General features: G+C 39.1%; 1 protein-coding gene across 1 annotated transcript in view; it reads left to right on the top strand.

The window, feature by feature from the left end:
- Window positions 1-14394, top strand: part of ARSJ (arylsulfatase family member J) — a 62282-nt gene extending 47888 nt beyond the window's left edge. The window contains exon 3 of the mRNA XM_067558677.1: window positions 11856-14394. Within this exon, the coding sequence (XP_067414778.1) occupies window positions 11856-13251 (1396 nt within the window). The 3' untranslated portion in view covers window positions 13252-14394. The remainder of the gene's footprint in view (window positions 1-11855) is intronic.
- The last annotated feature ends 556 nt before the right edge of the window (window positions 14395-14950 follow it).

The raw sequence follows: 14950 nt of genomic DNA, 5'->3' as shown, positions 1-14950 counted from the left end.
AATTTATTATTAGCATGCCAGCAGTGGTAATCAGCCCATTTGCTATGCTGAAATACTGTGGAACATTTTTGGGGAAAAGGAGACAGTAGTCATTTAAAAAGGTCTGTATTAAAATGTATCTATATTTTACATTGTTACAAGAATGCTATTATATAGTACACTTAATGACTAATAAAGATGAGATGGCACAGAAATAACAAGTGTCCCCAGGTATTCCAACACAAAGGAACTCTGAGCTTGGAAAGGGCTGCCCTTTTATTAACTTATGGCCTGATTCTGCCACCATTACACTGCTGAGTAGTTTTTTATTCCTAAATTAGCCCCATTGGATTCAGTTGGTCTATTCAAATAGTAAAATATCACTTTACGTAACTAAGGATGGCAAAATGGCCCTCGTTTTCTGTAATTGCTATCTTTACAAGGCAGTCCTAGGCACCTCTATATCAAGGTAATAGGTATTTGTAAATATAAAAAAGAGGCTGTATCATCCTGATTTGATTAACATATTTCCATGGTTCAATGTCATTTTCTTAAATGTCACATTTATGTAGTTGTTGCATGGATGATGAAAAATGGTGAATGGTAGGCTTTGCAGAATTTGGTTGTAGAAATAAGTTTTATTTTACATACCTTTCCACTAATTACTTCCAAATAGCCCAAAGTTTCAGATATTACAATGCAATGATGAACCAATTTAGCTTATATTTTACACTAGCAGGACATAGTATTGGTTTTCCTACATTATATCTATTGCTTTTTGGATTCTTAACCTTTTTTTCCCCCTCCCCTTTTCTCCCCACCAGCCAATCCTTGCCATCAAGTCAAGGTTCTCATACAACATTTAGATTCATACAGACTCTAAATGCTGGGTATATAAATAATGCACATGGATGAAATTAATTCAGATGTGTTATTGCATGACCGAAATGTGTATTTTCATAAAAATATATGAAAATAATTATTCAAAGAATGGCTCAAACATCAACAAATATCAATTATTTTATTTTACATATATGAAATGTTTATTTATGGAAAGCAAACATATAGAAAGATTGAATAGAAATGAATAATGGTATCCGACGTATGGCACAGAACTCACAGCTGATGGGGAGCAGCAGCCACCTGTTGACTCTCTCAGTTCTTGTGCTGGGAAATTTGCCTCCATCTCAATCCAGCGTGTCACTTTGGCCTTTTTCTTGGTATACAAAGCTGGCAGTTGAGCCACTATGAGAATCTCACCCACTGGCACTGTCCTTATGTTGTACCTATCCTAAACAGAGGAGTTCAGATGCCAAGATTTGTACATACATGAGTACTATATTGAATTTAAAAGAAACTTGGTATTTCTCTGCAACATCTGCACATATGTGCACACAAGTAAACTGAAGTTCTTCTGAATTAATTTGGACGTGAGGACATTCTTTTTATGAGACTGTTCATGCAATTATAGCCTCGTACATGCTGCAGGTTTTGACAGTGTATTTTCTTCTCTGGTTGAAGAGTGAGAAGGATCTGCTTTCACTCAGAGCTTAGAGTTGGTGGAAAGGACTGGATCTGTGGAAAGCAAGCAAATTATTTTGTCAAACTCTTTTCATGTCATATGTAGGTTTTATTAAACTAAGTACATTGATTATGCAATCTATTTTTTCTTTAAAAGATGTTCATGATAAAGTTGGGGATCTTTTATTCAGTTTCCAATAAACTCCAAGTGAAGGAAATCATAACCACATATACACACACATGCATTCAAGCGGTTTCATATTCTGATATTTTCCATTGTCCTTTTTATTACACCCATTTTAAATAAACTAACTCTCTCAATGAAGGAAATGGTCAGTAGAGGAAATAGTTGGAGTTTAATAATGGTTTGTTTAATATCTGATATATGAAAATATGCAACAGTACTGTATTTGTTGGAAAGATGGTAAGATAGAGAATCTGGCAAAAAAAAATCACTAACTGACCTGGGAGAATGTAATTTACGTCTCTGTAAGCGCGTTGGCTCTGGGGGAGGCCACAGCGGCTTCCTACAGACAGAGAAATAGCTCACGTTCGGCGAGTGAGCAGTCTTAGCAATACCTTTTAGGCAGGGTGAGCACCCAGTCTACCGCTCAGGCCCCCAATCTGGGCGTGCGAGCAAGGAGTCAGTTGCTCCAACCCTTAGGCAGGGTGAGCAGCAAGCAAGGCAACGGCTTCAGAAGCAGTCAGGAGAGAGATTCTCCTGAGGGTGGCTAGGTAAAAGGGAAGGGGAGGGGAGGGGGACGCAGGCCCACCCGTCTCCACTGCGTCCCAGCCCAGGGTCCTAGTAGTGGCAGAAGTGGCTGCCACTGTGTTGGCAGGGCTCCCGCTGCAACACACCGACTATATTGCGGCTCCAGCCACAGGCAGTGGCTGTCCCTGGGCTACTTCCTCCCCACTGACCCCAGTACCTGCCTCCTCCATGCTGGGAGGATAGTCCGCCTGGGGTTGCGCCGTCAGTTCCTCTTCATCGACCGGAGGTAAGGCAGGAAGCTCCTCTTCAGGGGGCAGCTCCTCAAGGTCGTTGTAGGTGGGGAGAGGCTCGGCCTCTGGCAGCTCCTCCAGGTCCTGCCCCACCTCAGGGAGGGGCTCAGCGGCCGGCAGTTCCTCCAGATCCAACCCAGCCTCCAGGGGTGCCCGCCACTCGGGCTGCTCCAGGGTCTCGGCCCAGTCCGGTGGTTCCGGAGCACGGGCCCAGGCTCGGGGTCGGGGTAGCTCGGCCCAGTTGTCCTGGCCGGGTTGCCTGGTCCAACTCCGTGAAGGCCCTATCCAGTCCCCAGGCCTAGGTGGGGCCGGGGTTCGGCAGTGGCTCAGCTCTGGCCTAGGCCTCTGCGGACAGGGCCACACGTCTGTCTCTGGCAGCAGTCTGGCACCTACTAAGCTCAGGGGCCTGGCCTTTATACTTCCCCTTCCTGTCGGGGCTCCGCCCCACTGCTGCCGATTGGACTGGCTGGGTGGTCCTATCACGGCCTGGGTCCCTTGTTGCCGGGCAGACTCCGTGGCAGGACATGAGGTGGTCCAATCAGGGTGCTCGCGCCCTTCCTCGGGCTCTGTCTCCGGGGGAGGCCACAGCGGCTTCCTACAGTCTCCCTGCAGAAGCAATGCCCCTTAAATCTATAGACATATATCCCCAGAAAATGCAGATGAAGGATTCTGCTTCCTTTCTCTTCTGGATGGGTCTTTTTTTGTAGCCAGCCATTATTCCTTAAAAAACAGCTTCTCAAGTGACTGCATTCACTGGCCTGCCACTCACCAATGAACTGTCCCAGAACTATCTTGCCTCTGATGTTACAGTTCCACCAAGAGGAAAAGGGGAGGCAAAAACGCAGTTGGTTTGAAGCACACACTTGATGCTGTGCAGTTGAGAGCATAAAAGTGGCATAGAGAAATCCTTTGCTTTATAGCAGCTGCTCATCAGGGAATTGAAGCAAAACTGCCCAAACTCTGGCTTAGTTGCCACTCCAGAGCTGGTGAGTAACCATAGAAGTTATCTGAGGCTATGTCTTCACCAACAGCAGCAAATTCGCTGCCGTCAGATCAACTTCTCTGGATCGATTGAGCGGTCAGTGAAGACCCGCTCAGTCGATCCAGAAATCAACATATTAAGACCACCTTCTCAAGTGGCGTAGTGCTGTGTTGACGGGAACAAAGTCGATGCAGTGCAGTGATGACAGTGCGCAGAACAGAAGCAGAGAAGTCGATGGGAGTTACGCAAGTTTTTTGCGTAGCTTGTGTAACTCCGGTCGACTGCTGCCAAATCTCCGAGGTACGTGAAGACAAGCCCTGAGATGCCACAGATTACCATCAGCAACATTTCTTTCTTTCTTTCTTTCTTTCTTTTTTCTTTTAAATGGCAAGCACTGTAGTAACAGGCTGGGATTTAAAGTCTATGAGGATGCTGGGAGGATTTTCACAGTTGAAGTGGGACAAAGGTAAACTGAGTAATTTAAGCACTGCAAAATTCATTAAATTCTGGCACTGTGATGTAAGACTAAGATTTCCAAAGGGGCTTAAATGAGTTAAGCACCCAAATTGCGGAGCATTTCAGTAGGATTTGGCCACCTTACCTCACTTGTGATCCTTGAAAATCCCAGCCAAAATTTCTAAAATTTGTAAATGTAATAAATCATGGATAAGTTTTATGTGTGTTGGGATTTTTGTTTTGTTTTGTTTTTGGGTTGTTTTTTGCAATTGATCAACCAGCCATAGCATCCTAATATTGCTATAGAAGAATTAATTAAATCTTCGTCTGTAACGTAAAATCTGAAACTTTTCAAATGAGACCAAAAAGTGAGGCTGCCTAAGTGATAAAACAGTTAATAAAAGTTGACTGTTTGTCCTACACCATCCTATGTTTAAAAAAATAAAAATAAAAAAATATTTTTTTACAATTTGATTCACAACCACATGAAAATTGAAGGAATACAGATGAAGCTACAGAATTGGTGTGTTGTACTTGTCTCCACAGTGTTGTTTTATGTGGGCAAACACAGTAAACACCTGCAGAAGGCTGTCTTTTTAAATTACATTTGCTGCAAACTATTCTGTTATTTCAAGACTCAGTTGTGTTGTGCTTGTCTTCTGTGAATGATCACTGCAAAATAATATAATTCTAAACCAGAAGACTTGAATGACAAAAGACTGAGCAAGGTTCACGTAGTGTTTGTGCTGGCTTACGTCTGGCTAAACTCTGATGGAGGATCCCTGAGGTGGAAGGGCCACCAAGGGTGGGAGACAAAGGGGATGAACAGTTCCACAAAACCAGCCAGGAAGTGAATCTGGCTAATGCAACACATCTTATCTGTATTCTTCTCCAACAATGAAGGGCTCCAATGAAGATCCAGCTATAAGCTAAAGTTGTGATCCACCCTTGGGAATAACAAGGCAGGACAGTAGTGGGAAAACTGCCTTCTTACTATAATAGTGACTCCCCATGGTCCTATGGCACAAGGGCTACACTGGTACAGGCCGATTCATATATTCCAAGGTTAGAAGGGACCATTGTGTTCATCTAGTCTGAACTGTAATGTCATTTTCTATGCACTGATGCAGATTAATACTGTATTTGTTTAAAACGACAGGAAGAATATTGTGGGCAGGCAGAACGTATTGTGCACAATCTTGAACTGGCAGGAAAACAGATTAGATGACAGAACAGGTTTTATTTATTTATATTAAAACATTTCCTTGATTCCCTATAGGATTTCTCATAATCTAAACAAGTTTCTTTGTCAAATCATAGAAGATTAGGGTTGGAAGGACCTCAGGAGGTCATCTAGTCCAACCCCCTGCTCAAAGCAGGACCAACCCCAACTTTGTCTTCCTGGCCAAAATGCCCTATGCTCCACTTGTACAGTTACTTCCATATACACAGCATCTCTCAAATTTATGTACAAAATTTGATTGCTTACTTTTGGTCCTGAATCAGCAAAGTACCTGGTTTACATCAGTGGAACTAGTCACATGCTTAAAGCACATGCTTAAATGCTTTGTTGAATTTAAGCCTGTTAGCTGTAACTCATGCACACTATGTTGGAGTAAAGTATCTGGGTCCTGGAGCAATATAAACCATTACCCCACACTGTTGTGATATTCACTATCTTAAAAATAAAAAAAATATTTTATATTGTAAGTACTTACTGTTTTCAAGAATGTGTCCTAAGACTAATCAACAATATATGGAGTAACCTTAAAACTTTTTTGCTGATTTTAGAAAACATAAGACTTTTTTAAATAAGAAAAGCACTTTATTTATCAGTAAAATTATCTGAGTAAAAATATAAATAAAAGTTCTGAAGGAACTCAAATATGAAATTGCAGAACTACTAATTGTGGCATGTAACCTATTGCTTAAATCAACCTCTGTACCAGAGAACTGGACGATAGCTAATGTCAATTTTTAAAAAGGGCTCCAGAGGTGATCCTGGCAACTACAAACCAGTAAACCTAACTTCAATACCAAGCAAAATGGTTGAAACATAGATAAATACAGTATGTTGTAAAGGGAAATCATGCCTCACCAATCTATTAGAATTATTTGAGGGGGTCAACAAGCATGTGGACAAAGGTGATATAGTGTACTTGGACTTTCAGAAAGCCTTTGACAAGTCTGTCACCAAAGGCTCTTAAGCAAACTAAATAGTCATGAGATAAGTGGGAAGATCTTCTCATGGATCAATACCTGCTTAAATGACCAAAAAAAAAAAGTAAAAATAAATGGTCAGTTTTCAGAATGGAGAAAGATAAATAGCTGTGTCCCTCAGAGATGTGTACTGGGACCAGTGCTGTTCAACATATTTATAAATTATCTGGAAAGGGGGTAGCAAATTTGCAGCTGATACAAAATCAAGATAGTTAAGTTCAAAGCAGACTGCAAAAGTTACAAAGGGATCTCACAAAACTGGGTGAATGGCGCATAAAATGGCGAATGAAATTCAGTGTTAAGTACAAAGTAATGCACATTGGAAAAAATAATTCCAACTATAAATATAAAATGATGGGGTCTAAATTAGATTTTACCACCCAAGAAAGAGATCTTAGAGTTATGGTGAATAATTCGCCGAAAACATCTGCTTAATGTGTGGAGGCAGTCAAAATAGGTAACAGAATGTTAGGAACCATTAGTAAAGGGCTAGATAATAAGACTGAAAACGTCATAATGCCACTATATAAATCCATGGTAAGTCCACAACTTGAATACTGCATGCAGTTCTGGTCGCCCCATCTCAAAAAAGATGTATTTGAATTGGAAAAGATACAAAGAAGGGCAACAACAGTGATAAAGGATATGGAACAGCTTCCCAACACAAGAACCAGGAGTCATCCAATGAAATTAATAGGCAACAGGTTTAAAACAAACATAAGGAAGTTCTTCACACAATGCACAGTCAGCCCGTGGAACTTGTTGCCAGGGAATGTTGTGAAGGCCAAAACTATAATTAGTTAAAAAAATAATTAGATAAGTTCATGGAGGATAGGTCCATCAATAGCTATTAAGCAAGATGATCAGAGATGCAACCCCATGCTCCTGCTGTCCCTAAATTTCTCATTTCAATGAGCTGGGACTGGATGACAGGGAATGGCTCACTCAATAATTGCCCTGTTTTGTTCTTTCCCCTTGAAGTATCTGTTACTGGCCGCTGTCAGAAGACAGGATACTGGGCTAGATGAACCATTGGTCTGATCCAGAATGGCCATTCTGATGTTCTCTGAATCCTTTTTAAAAGCTATATTTTGCAGGGATTCATGTGAAATTCTAATGTGTTCATGTAAATATTGGACCAGATTCTCGGCTGATTTAAATCTGTTTAGCTTCATTGGCCTAGCCCAATATCATCTGCAGTTGATCTGTCTAAGATCATACTCCCTGACCTTCAGTCTTGATTTGTGTTTTGGATTCAAAAAACTCAGCAAAAATCAGTGGGAAAATACCCAGTTTTATGCAGTTTTTCGTCAAATTAATGAATATTACATGTTTTTAAGGCAAAATCGTATATTGGCCCAAGTTTCACCAAAAACTTCGGAAACCTAAGCAATCCTATTGACTTACATGTTTTGAGTTTGTAATGAAAGTTGAAACAAGAAAAGTTTTTGTATGGCTTCTGGTTTCATTGTGAGCATCTTGCAGAGCTTGAATAGATCAACCCTTTCGAGAAGGTTTTGACCTCACAGATGAGTTTGAGCAGCCCTCAAATGGTAACAGCTTTTTCAAAAGATCAGGCTTATAAACTCAGTCCTAAAGTCTGGGTGAGTGCCAGTTTAGTTTTTACTCTGTCCATTTTCTTTTGCTGGTCAGTAACTTCTGTTCTAGTCATTAGTCATTTTCCTTGGTTTTGTCCCCCCACCTCCCACCCCAAAATATTGGCCTGTAAGAGGTGACAAGATTGAGACCTGCAGCCACAAATATGTGGTCAGTTTGTGCTATCCTTACATGGAGTAGTACCATACTTTTCAAACCATCCCATTGGGTTCAATGGGACTGTTGGAGGATCAAGATACAACTCGTGAGTAAACATGGCACAATCCAGTACTTGATATAATTTACAATCCTCTTTGCCCTTGTCTTGCTTTTTTTATTATCCCAGTCATCAATAGTGACCATTGTAATTAATGTAGAGTTCCCACTTCAAGTCTTTTCTTCCTCTTTTCTTTTAGTTCTTTTTTGTTATGCAAGCATGACAGAAATGTATTATCCCCACATGTTTTATTTGGAAATGTTATGCTAGCAAAACTGGCCAAAGTTAAAATCTTCAAATTTTGCTTTTTTGTCAGTCCTCACTGAGACTTAAATGGAATCCATATTTGAAGAAAATTAATTCAATATTTTTAAAGTTATGAATGTTTAAGATCAGCAGTTCCATACATGCACATTAGAATAATTAGAAACATCTCAGCTTCTCAGGGCTTGTCTACACAGGGACACTCAAGAGAATTAATTCAAATTAACTTTTAGAGCAGATTAGTTAAATTGCATTAAACCCCTCTGTGGATTTTTATTTTATTCAGAATTAAAGTGGCCTTAATTCAATTTAGCTTCATTCACTTCCAATAATAATTAAGATAAATCAAATTAAGGCCACTTTAATTCTGAATGAGAGCAACTAAACTACTTTATTTTCACACCTTTAGTTAATTTGGATTAATTTTTCTGTGTGCCTCTGTTTAGACCAAGTCTTAGTTTCCTAATTGAGAATTCTCACTGAAATTAAGATGAAGCTGTTTAAAGGCCAGCTGCTTAAGGAGGCTGTTATATAGGAAAACTTGTTAAGGGGGCATCTCAATAGTGTAAGTCAGAAGCACATAAGCATCATGGGACATCTGGCCACTGCATCAGAGTCCTGTATTACACAGGATTGTATTCTTAGGGTATGTCTTCACTCATGGTGGCACTGTTGGCACCACTGGATCAATTCTTCAGGATCGATTGAACAGCAGTGGAGATCCACTCAATTGATCTGGAAATCGACTCAATAAATCCATCCCCACAAAAAGGTTAATGGTGCATTGACAGGAGGGCATTTCCTTTCGGCGCAGCGTAGTGGGGATGCTGTGCTAATTAGAATTTAGGAAGTCGATGGGAGATATGCAAGCTAGTCTATGTAGCTTGCGTATCTCCCGTTGACTGCCACCGAATTTCACCGCGAGCGTAGACCAGGCCTTACTGCAATTCAGAGTCTGCAAGCTGTGTAGATATGGCCAGTCCAAGAAACTCAAGATCCAATGGAGAAGTTCTGTAAACTCCAAAAGACAAATAGCTTTGAGGGTTTTTTTACCCCCCCCCCCTCCTTTTTCCTTAAAAAACAAAAACAGGTAAATTACTGCAGGCAAACTAGCTTCTCTACAATATTAAAACTGGCATAGCAATCATTCAGAAATCTAGAAATTCCACAAGTTCAAGTCGCACTGAATTTGGTGATGCTATGTTTATTAACATCAGCTGAAGATCTGGCCCCTTGCATTCAGAAAGTGAACTTTTGCAGCATGACGTCTATTCCACTTTGTGGCAAAAGGTAAACATGGCTAAATGGAATTGGACCTTCCCAGTCTGGAACAAAAAGGGGAAATAAATTTTCTCATTCCAGGGTTTGGGGAGTAGACATTTCCATCTTATTTGGTTAGAAGTTTCCATCTCATTTGATTAGACAAAGTAAAGCTATAACTTGCAATATCAGAAAACAAGAAAAATAATGTCATGAGTGCACACTCAGACTTGAGCCTTTTTTTTTTTTTTAAAGAAGTCTGAAATACATTTCAATGTAAAAAGCCGTAGGCATCCAAGAGCCAAAGAACCTATGGAGTCAGCACCAACACTCTTATAGTATCTTTTCAGTGCAGTTTCTTTATTTAAAGTTTCTATTACAAAGGAGTAAATAAAGCAGAGTAAAAATCCAATAGCATTAAGCATCTGTATCCAGCTGGAAGAATTATTACAATGTTTTTACTGCAAACATCTGAGCAGTCTCCATACTAGTAACGAAGTCATAGAAAATAACACAATGAATGTTGATCTCATTGCAGTGTACAATAAATAAAAATCATTATTGTAACTAGTTCCATATAGGCAAATTTTTAGCTGCAGTTTTACAGACAAATTCTGCTTAGTTACTTCCTCTGTAGGAGCAGACATACTGGTCTATTCTGCAAAATTTAGATACATAAAAACAGACAGCTGTGAACTAGAAATTGGGTGGAGAAATGGTATATCATAAGAACTTATAAAACAGCACAAATCACACTATTACCTTTATGTAAATGCTATTTATAAAGATCAAAATCTCCAGAAACTGTCAAATTCGATTCTGCATCCCATTCTATCAGCATTTGTTTGTGTTTAATTGGTTACTAATGCTGTAATTATGATAATGAATTCCAGACTATTCAGTATCGTACTCCCGTTTCTACATATGAGATTACGTTCAAGCAATTCACTCTTAAGATTGATCCAGTCTTGCAATGGCAAGTCATAAAATGTATAGAATTTATCTCAGAAAGATTACAAAATAGTTTTAGTGAGTAAAGCGGCTCATGAATTTGCCTTCAACAGAACCAAAAAAATCAGTATCTGTCACTTACTGACTTTGTATTTTGTTCTTAAGTGGAGCCTCTGGGCAATACAAATAATACAAAATACTACTTAGGTTGAGAAACCTTTCCGATTTCTATTGGTGCCATTTTCCTTCCATAGTAATCAGTGTCTTAACTGTTTTGCTTTGTAATAACGTGAAGGCTCTTTAAAAATTGAATATGTTCACTTAAAAGATAATACCTGCACCTTATGGATCAGTTAGGAAGGCATATAGAGAAGGAGAGAAGGAAAACCCTGTCCATCTTTGCAAATGACAAAGAACACCCTGATATTCCTTTGAATTATTTCTACAACTGGAACATTTTCACATATTAATTGTTTTACAGATGTATAGAAAGAGACAGACAGACAGACAGAAACATAGATGGTAATAATCTGTCCAGTAAATAACTGAAGACCTGCATGTGAGAAACTTATCCTAAACAGAAGAAAATAGAGGATGGAAGAGAATTTAAGCAAAACTGTTATATGTATATCACAGAGGATATCTATACAAGCTGCTGCAGATATGGCAACTGAAAAATAACAATGAAAACTTCATCAAAAGATTTCTATTTACCTTATTGTTATCTTGGTTACATACTCAGCATTAGAGTTCAACAGGCAAGTTATGACCTTGCCAAACTGTTCAAATAAACATCTCCTTACGTTTGTCATCTCTAAATAATCAGATAGTTACCCAAAGTATTTACTTAGGTGATAACACCCAGATTTGCTACGCCATTCTCTTCTCAACAGAAATTTTTCCCCATGTCCCTATCTATGCATTGTCATTGCATAGAGGAGATAGCACATTGTAAAAGACATCGTAATGCTGCACAGTGCCTTCTGAGTAGCATTAAAGTTGGTGGATTTATAGTTATTTATTATTTATATAGTATATAATTGCACACAGCTCTGCACATGCTAGGTTAAAAAAACAGGTCTGTGCTTTCAAACATTAACAGTTTAACTTAGACAAATACAAGGAAATGATTCAGGCACAAGAAGGTATACTGAAAAGATTGAGTACTAACCCTTAAATATTTCTAAAGTAAACATATGCCATTTTCTTGTTTCGACAAATATCTTGGCATGATCTCATTATTCTTTGAGACTTACACTTTTAAGAGATTTCCAAGAAAGACTTTTTTGTTCAGGGACATTCGTTGTTATTTATTGCATGTGCGTTCTTGTTTGTGGATGTGTCCATATACATTTCTTTTCTCTCCCCTCTGTTTAATATGTATTTTTCCTTTTTTGTCTTTTTCAGGTATCAAATACACACAGGTCTTCAGCATTCTGTCATAAGGCCTACCCAGCCTAACTGTTTACCTCTGGATAATGTGACTCTACCTCAGAAGCTGAAGGAGGTTGGCTACTCAACACACATGGTTGGCAAATGGCACTTGGGGTTTTACCGTAAGGAATGCATGCCAAAACAGAGAGGATTTGATACTTTTTTTGGCTCACTCTTGGGCAGCGGGGATTATTATACTCACTACAAATGTGACAGCCCTGGGATATGTGGCTATGACCTATACGAGAATGACAGTGCAGCTTGGGATCATGACAATGGCATATATTCAACACAGATGTACACACAAAAAGTACAACAAATCTTAGCCTCTCATAATCCCAGGACCCCTATATTTTTATATATTGCTTATCAAGCTGTTCACTCTCCACTACAGGCACCAGGCAAGTATTTTGAACACTACAGATCAATAAATAATATAAACAGGCGGAGATATGCTGCCATGCTGGCCTGTTTGGATGAAGCCATCAATAATGTGACCCTTGCTTTAAAGAGGTATGGTTACTATGATAACAGCATTATCATCTACTCTTCAGATAATGGTGGACAGCCAATGGCTGGAGGAAGTAACTGGCCTCTCAGGGGAAGCAAAGGGACATATTGGGAGGGGGGAATCCGTGCTGTTGGCTTTGTCCATAGCCCCCTTCTGAAAAACAAAGGATCTGTGTGTAAGGAGCTTGTGCACATCACAGATTGGTTCCCTACTTTGATCACATTAGCAGAAGGGCAGATTGATGAGGACATCCAGTTGGATGGCTATGACATATGGGAGACCATAAGTGAAGGCAGACGTTCCCCAAGGGTGGACATTTTACACAACATTGACCCTATTTACACCAAAGCCAAAAATGGCTCCTGGGCAGCAGGCTTTGGGATCTGGAACACAGCAATTCAGTCAGCAATCAGAGTAAACCACTGGAAACTACTGACAGGAAATCCTGGATACAGTGACTGGGTTCCTCCTCAATCTTTTAGCAACACTGGCCCCAATCGTTGGCATAACGAACGAGTTTCTTGGTTGGCTGGAAAAACAGTATGGCTTTTTAACATAACTGCAGACCCATATGAGCGAGTGGACCTTTCTGGTAAGTATCCGGATATCGTGAAGCAGTTGTTGCGGAGACTTTCACAGTTCAATAAGACTGCAGTTCCTGTTCGATATCCAGCTAAAGACCCTAGAAGTAACCCTAAGCTCAATGGAGGGGTCTGGGGCCCATGGTTTAAGGAAGATGAGAAGAAAAAGAAGCCAGGTAAAAGTAAGGGAGAGAATAAACAAAAGAAGAACAAGAAAAAAACAAATCAGAAAAAAGGACATTCCTTAAATTGCCGTTTGCACCTTGCTGGTGGATAGGATCAACTATTGTCATTGCTTAAACCTTAGTCTGCTCCAACCTTTGGGAGCTCCTGACATTCCACCAGAATAGAAATACCAGCTCTGCACCACGATTGAGTGAAAGATCTCCCCTTCTGGTTTGTTCTCAGCACAAGTTATCCTGACACTCTACCTGAAGAAAATATAAATGCCCATGTGGCAAACATTCTTCTGTTCAGCACAAGTGATGTTTTCCTATCACTGCTACATTCCGTATAATAATGGATATAACTCAATTCTAGTATTTCTCTGTTTGAAGGTTACTTGGTGGGGTGATTCCATGCCCAAAATAGACTGTATATTTCAATAATGTTAGCAAAAAGTTACTGGTAGATTTTCCCAAACAGATAAAGATGATCTACAGGGAGAAGTAAAACCCAAAATCTGATTGTCATTTTCGGTTATAGTGGGTTGTAGTCACCATGTTGTGATTTTGTTTTTATTAAGCACAGCAAAAGATTAAGCCCCCTAATAGTCTATATACTTTTTTAAAAAGCTGCTTTTAATTAAATTGTGTCTGTCTTACATAAATGAGAGTTTTTTTGTCCCTGCATGTGCCAGATTACACTGGTGTCCAACAAAAATGAAAGCACACACAGGAATCAGCTTGTGCATGTCTCATATTATTTACCATAGGATAGGCAGAGATGTAGTCTTTGAGCACAGCACGAAAACGAATGTAATGTTCATACACTTTAATGTAACTCTCCTACAGTACATAAAAACATAATTTATTTTACAACACAAGTCAATTACTTCACTTATATTAAAGCTTTCACAATGGGTGATGCAAACCACCTTTTGTTTTATTTGATTTGATTTTTGTTCTGTCATTAGCGGTTTTATTTTACATATCCAAATCTGCATAGTACTGTAAAACCACAAATCACTGTAAACACTGCTAAGATGCAATAGAAGAATGATTCAGGTACATCATTTCATTATGTATTTGCCTCCAATTATTTTGAATGTATCAAAGTGATTATTTGACTCGGTAGTCACTTGAAAGCCTTGTTCAGTTTCTGTATAGAAGCTAGACTAGCTTTATGTTTTTTTGGGGGGGAAAGTTTACTCTAAACCTTTTAATTTATATATCTATTAAAATATTTTATTTTTATGGCATTGATAAAAGTATTCTGTCTCTCCTTTGCACTCAGTTCTTGTTTTTTTTAAATGATCTTGCTAGGCTTTTTGTTTTGTTTTTTAAATGCAGGCTTGATTTTATGACATTTCACATTTCTGAAATAAGGTTCCATCCTTCAAAGAGTTACTGAATTCAGGACCCTATTAAAACTTTGTCCTTATTTGCAAGGAGGCTAATTGAGAATTCTTCAATACCAAGATGGATGGTTACACTGCTTTTTTAATCTTGCTGTGTTACAGTAGGTAACGTGTTACATTAGGTAATGTAACTCAGAGTTCCCATGGTCATCGCAAATCTGTGTCTTAACATAACATATAACAAGTGAAATTAATGCCAGCTGATCAATATGCTAGATAGCCATCACCTACTTGTGGTAAAAATTTAAATTAGAATACCATTTCAACCATTAGAAACAGAGGTCCTGACTCTGACCTCACATCTGTGTAAAGCCATTGCAGTCAACGGAGTTATACCAGTATAAAATCTGTGTAAACTGAAATCAGAATCAGGTCCAGCATACTGATACAATTTCAA

The sequence above is a fragment of the Emydura macquarii genome, unplaced genomic scaffold (assembly GCF_026122565.2).
Source record: "Emydura macquarii macquarii isolate MOO-44397 ecotype Brisbane River unplaced genomic scaffold, CSIRO-AGI_Emac_v2 contig_2171, whole genome shotgun sequence".
NCBI lineage: Eukaryota > Metazoa > Chordata > Testudines > Chelidae > Emydura > Emydura macquarii.
This window is presented reverse-complemented; position numbering and strand designations above follow the sequence as displayed.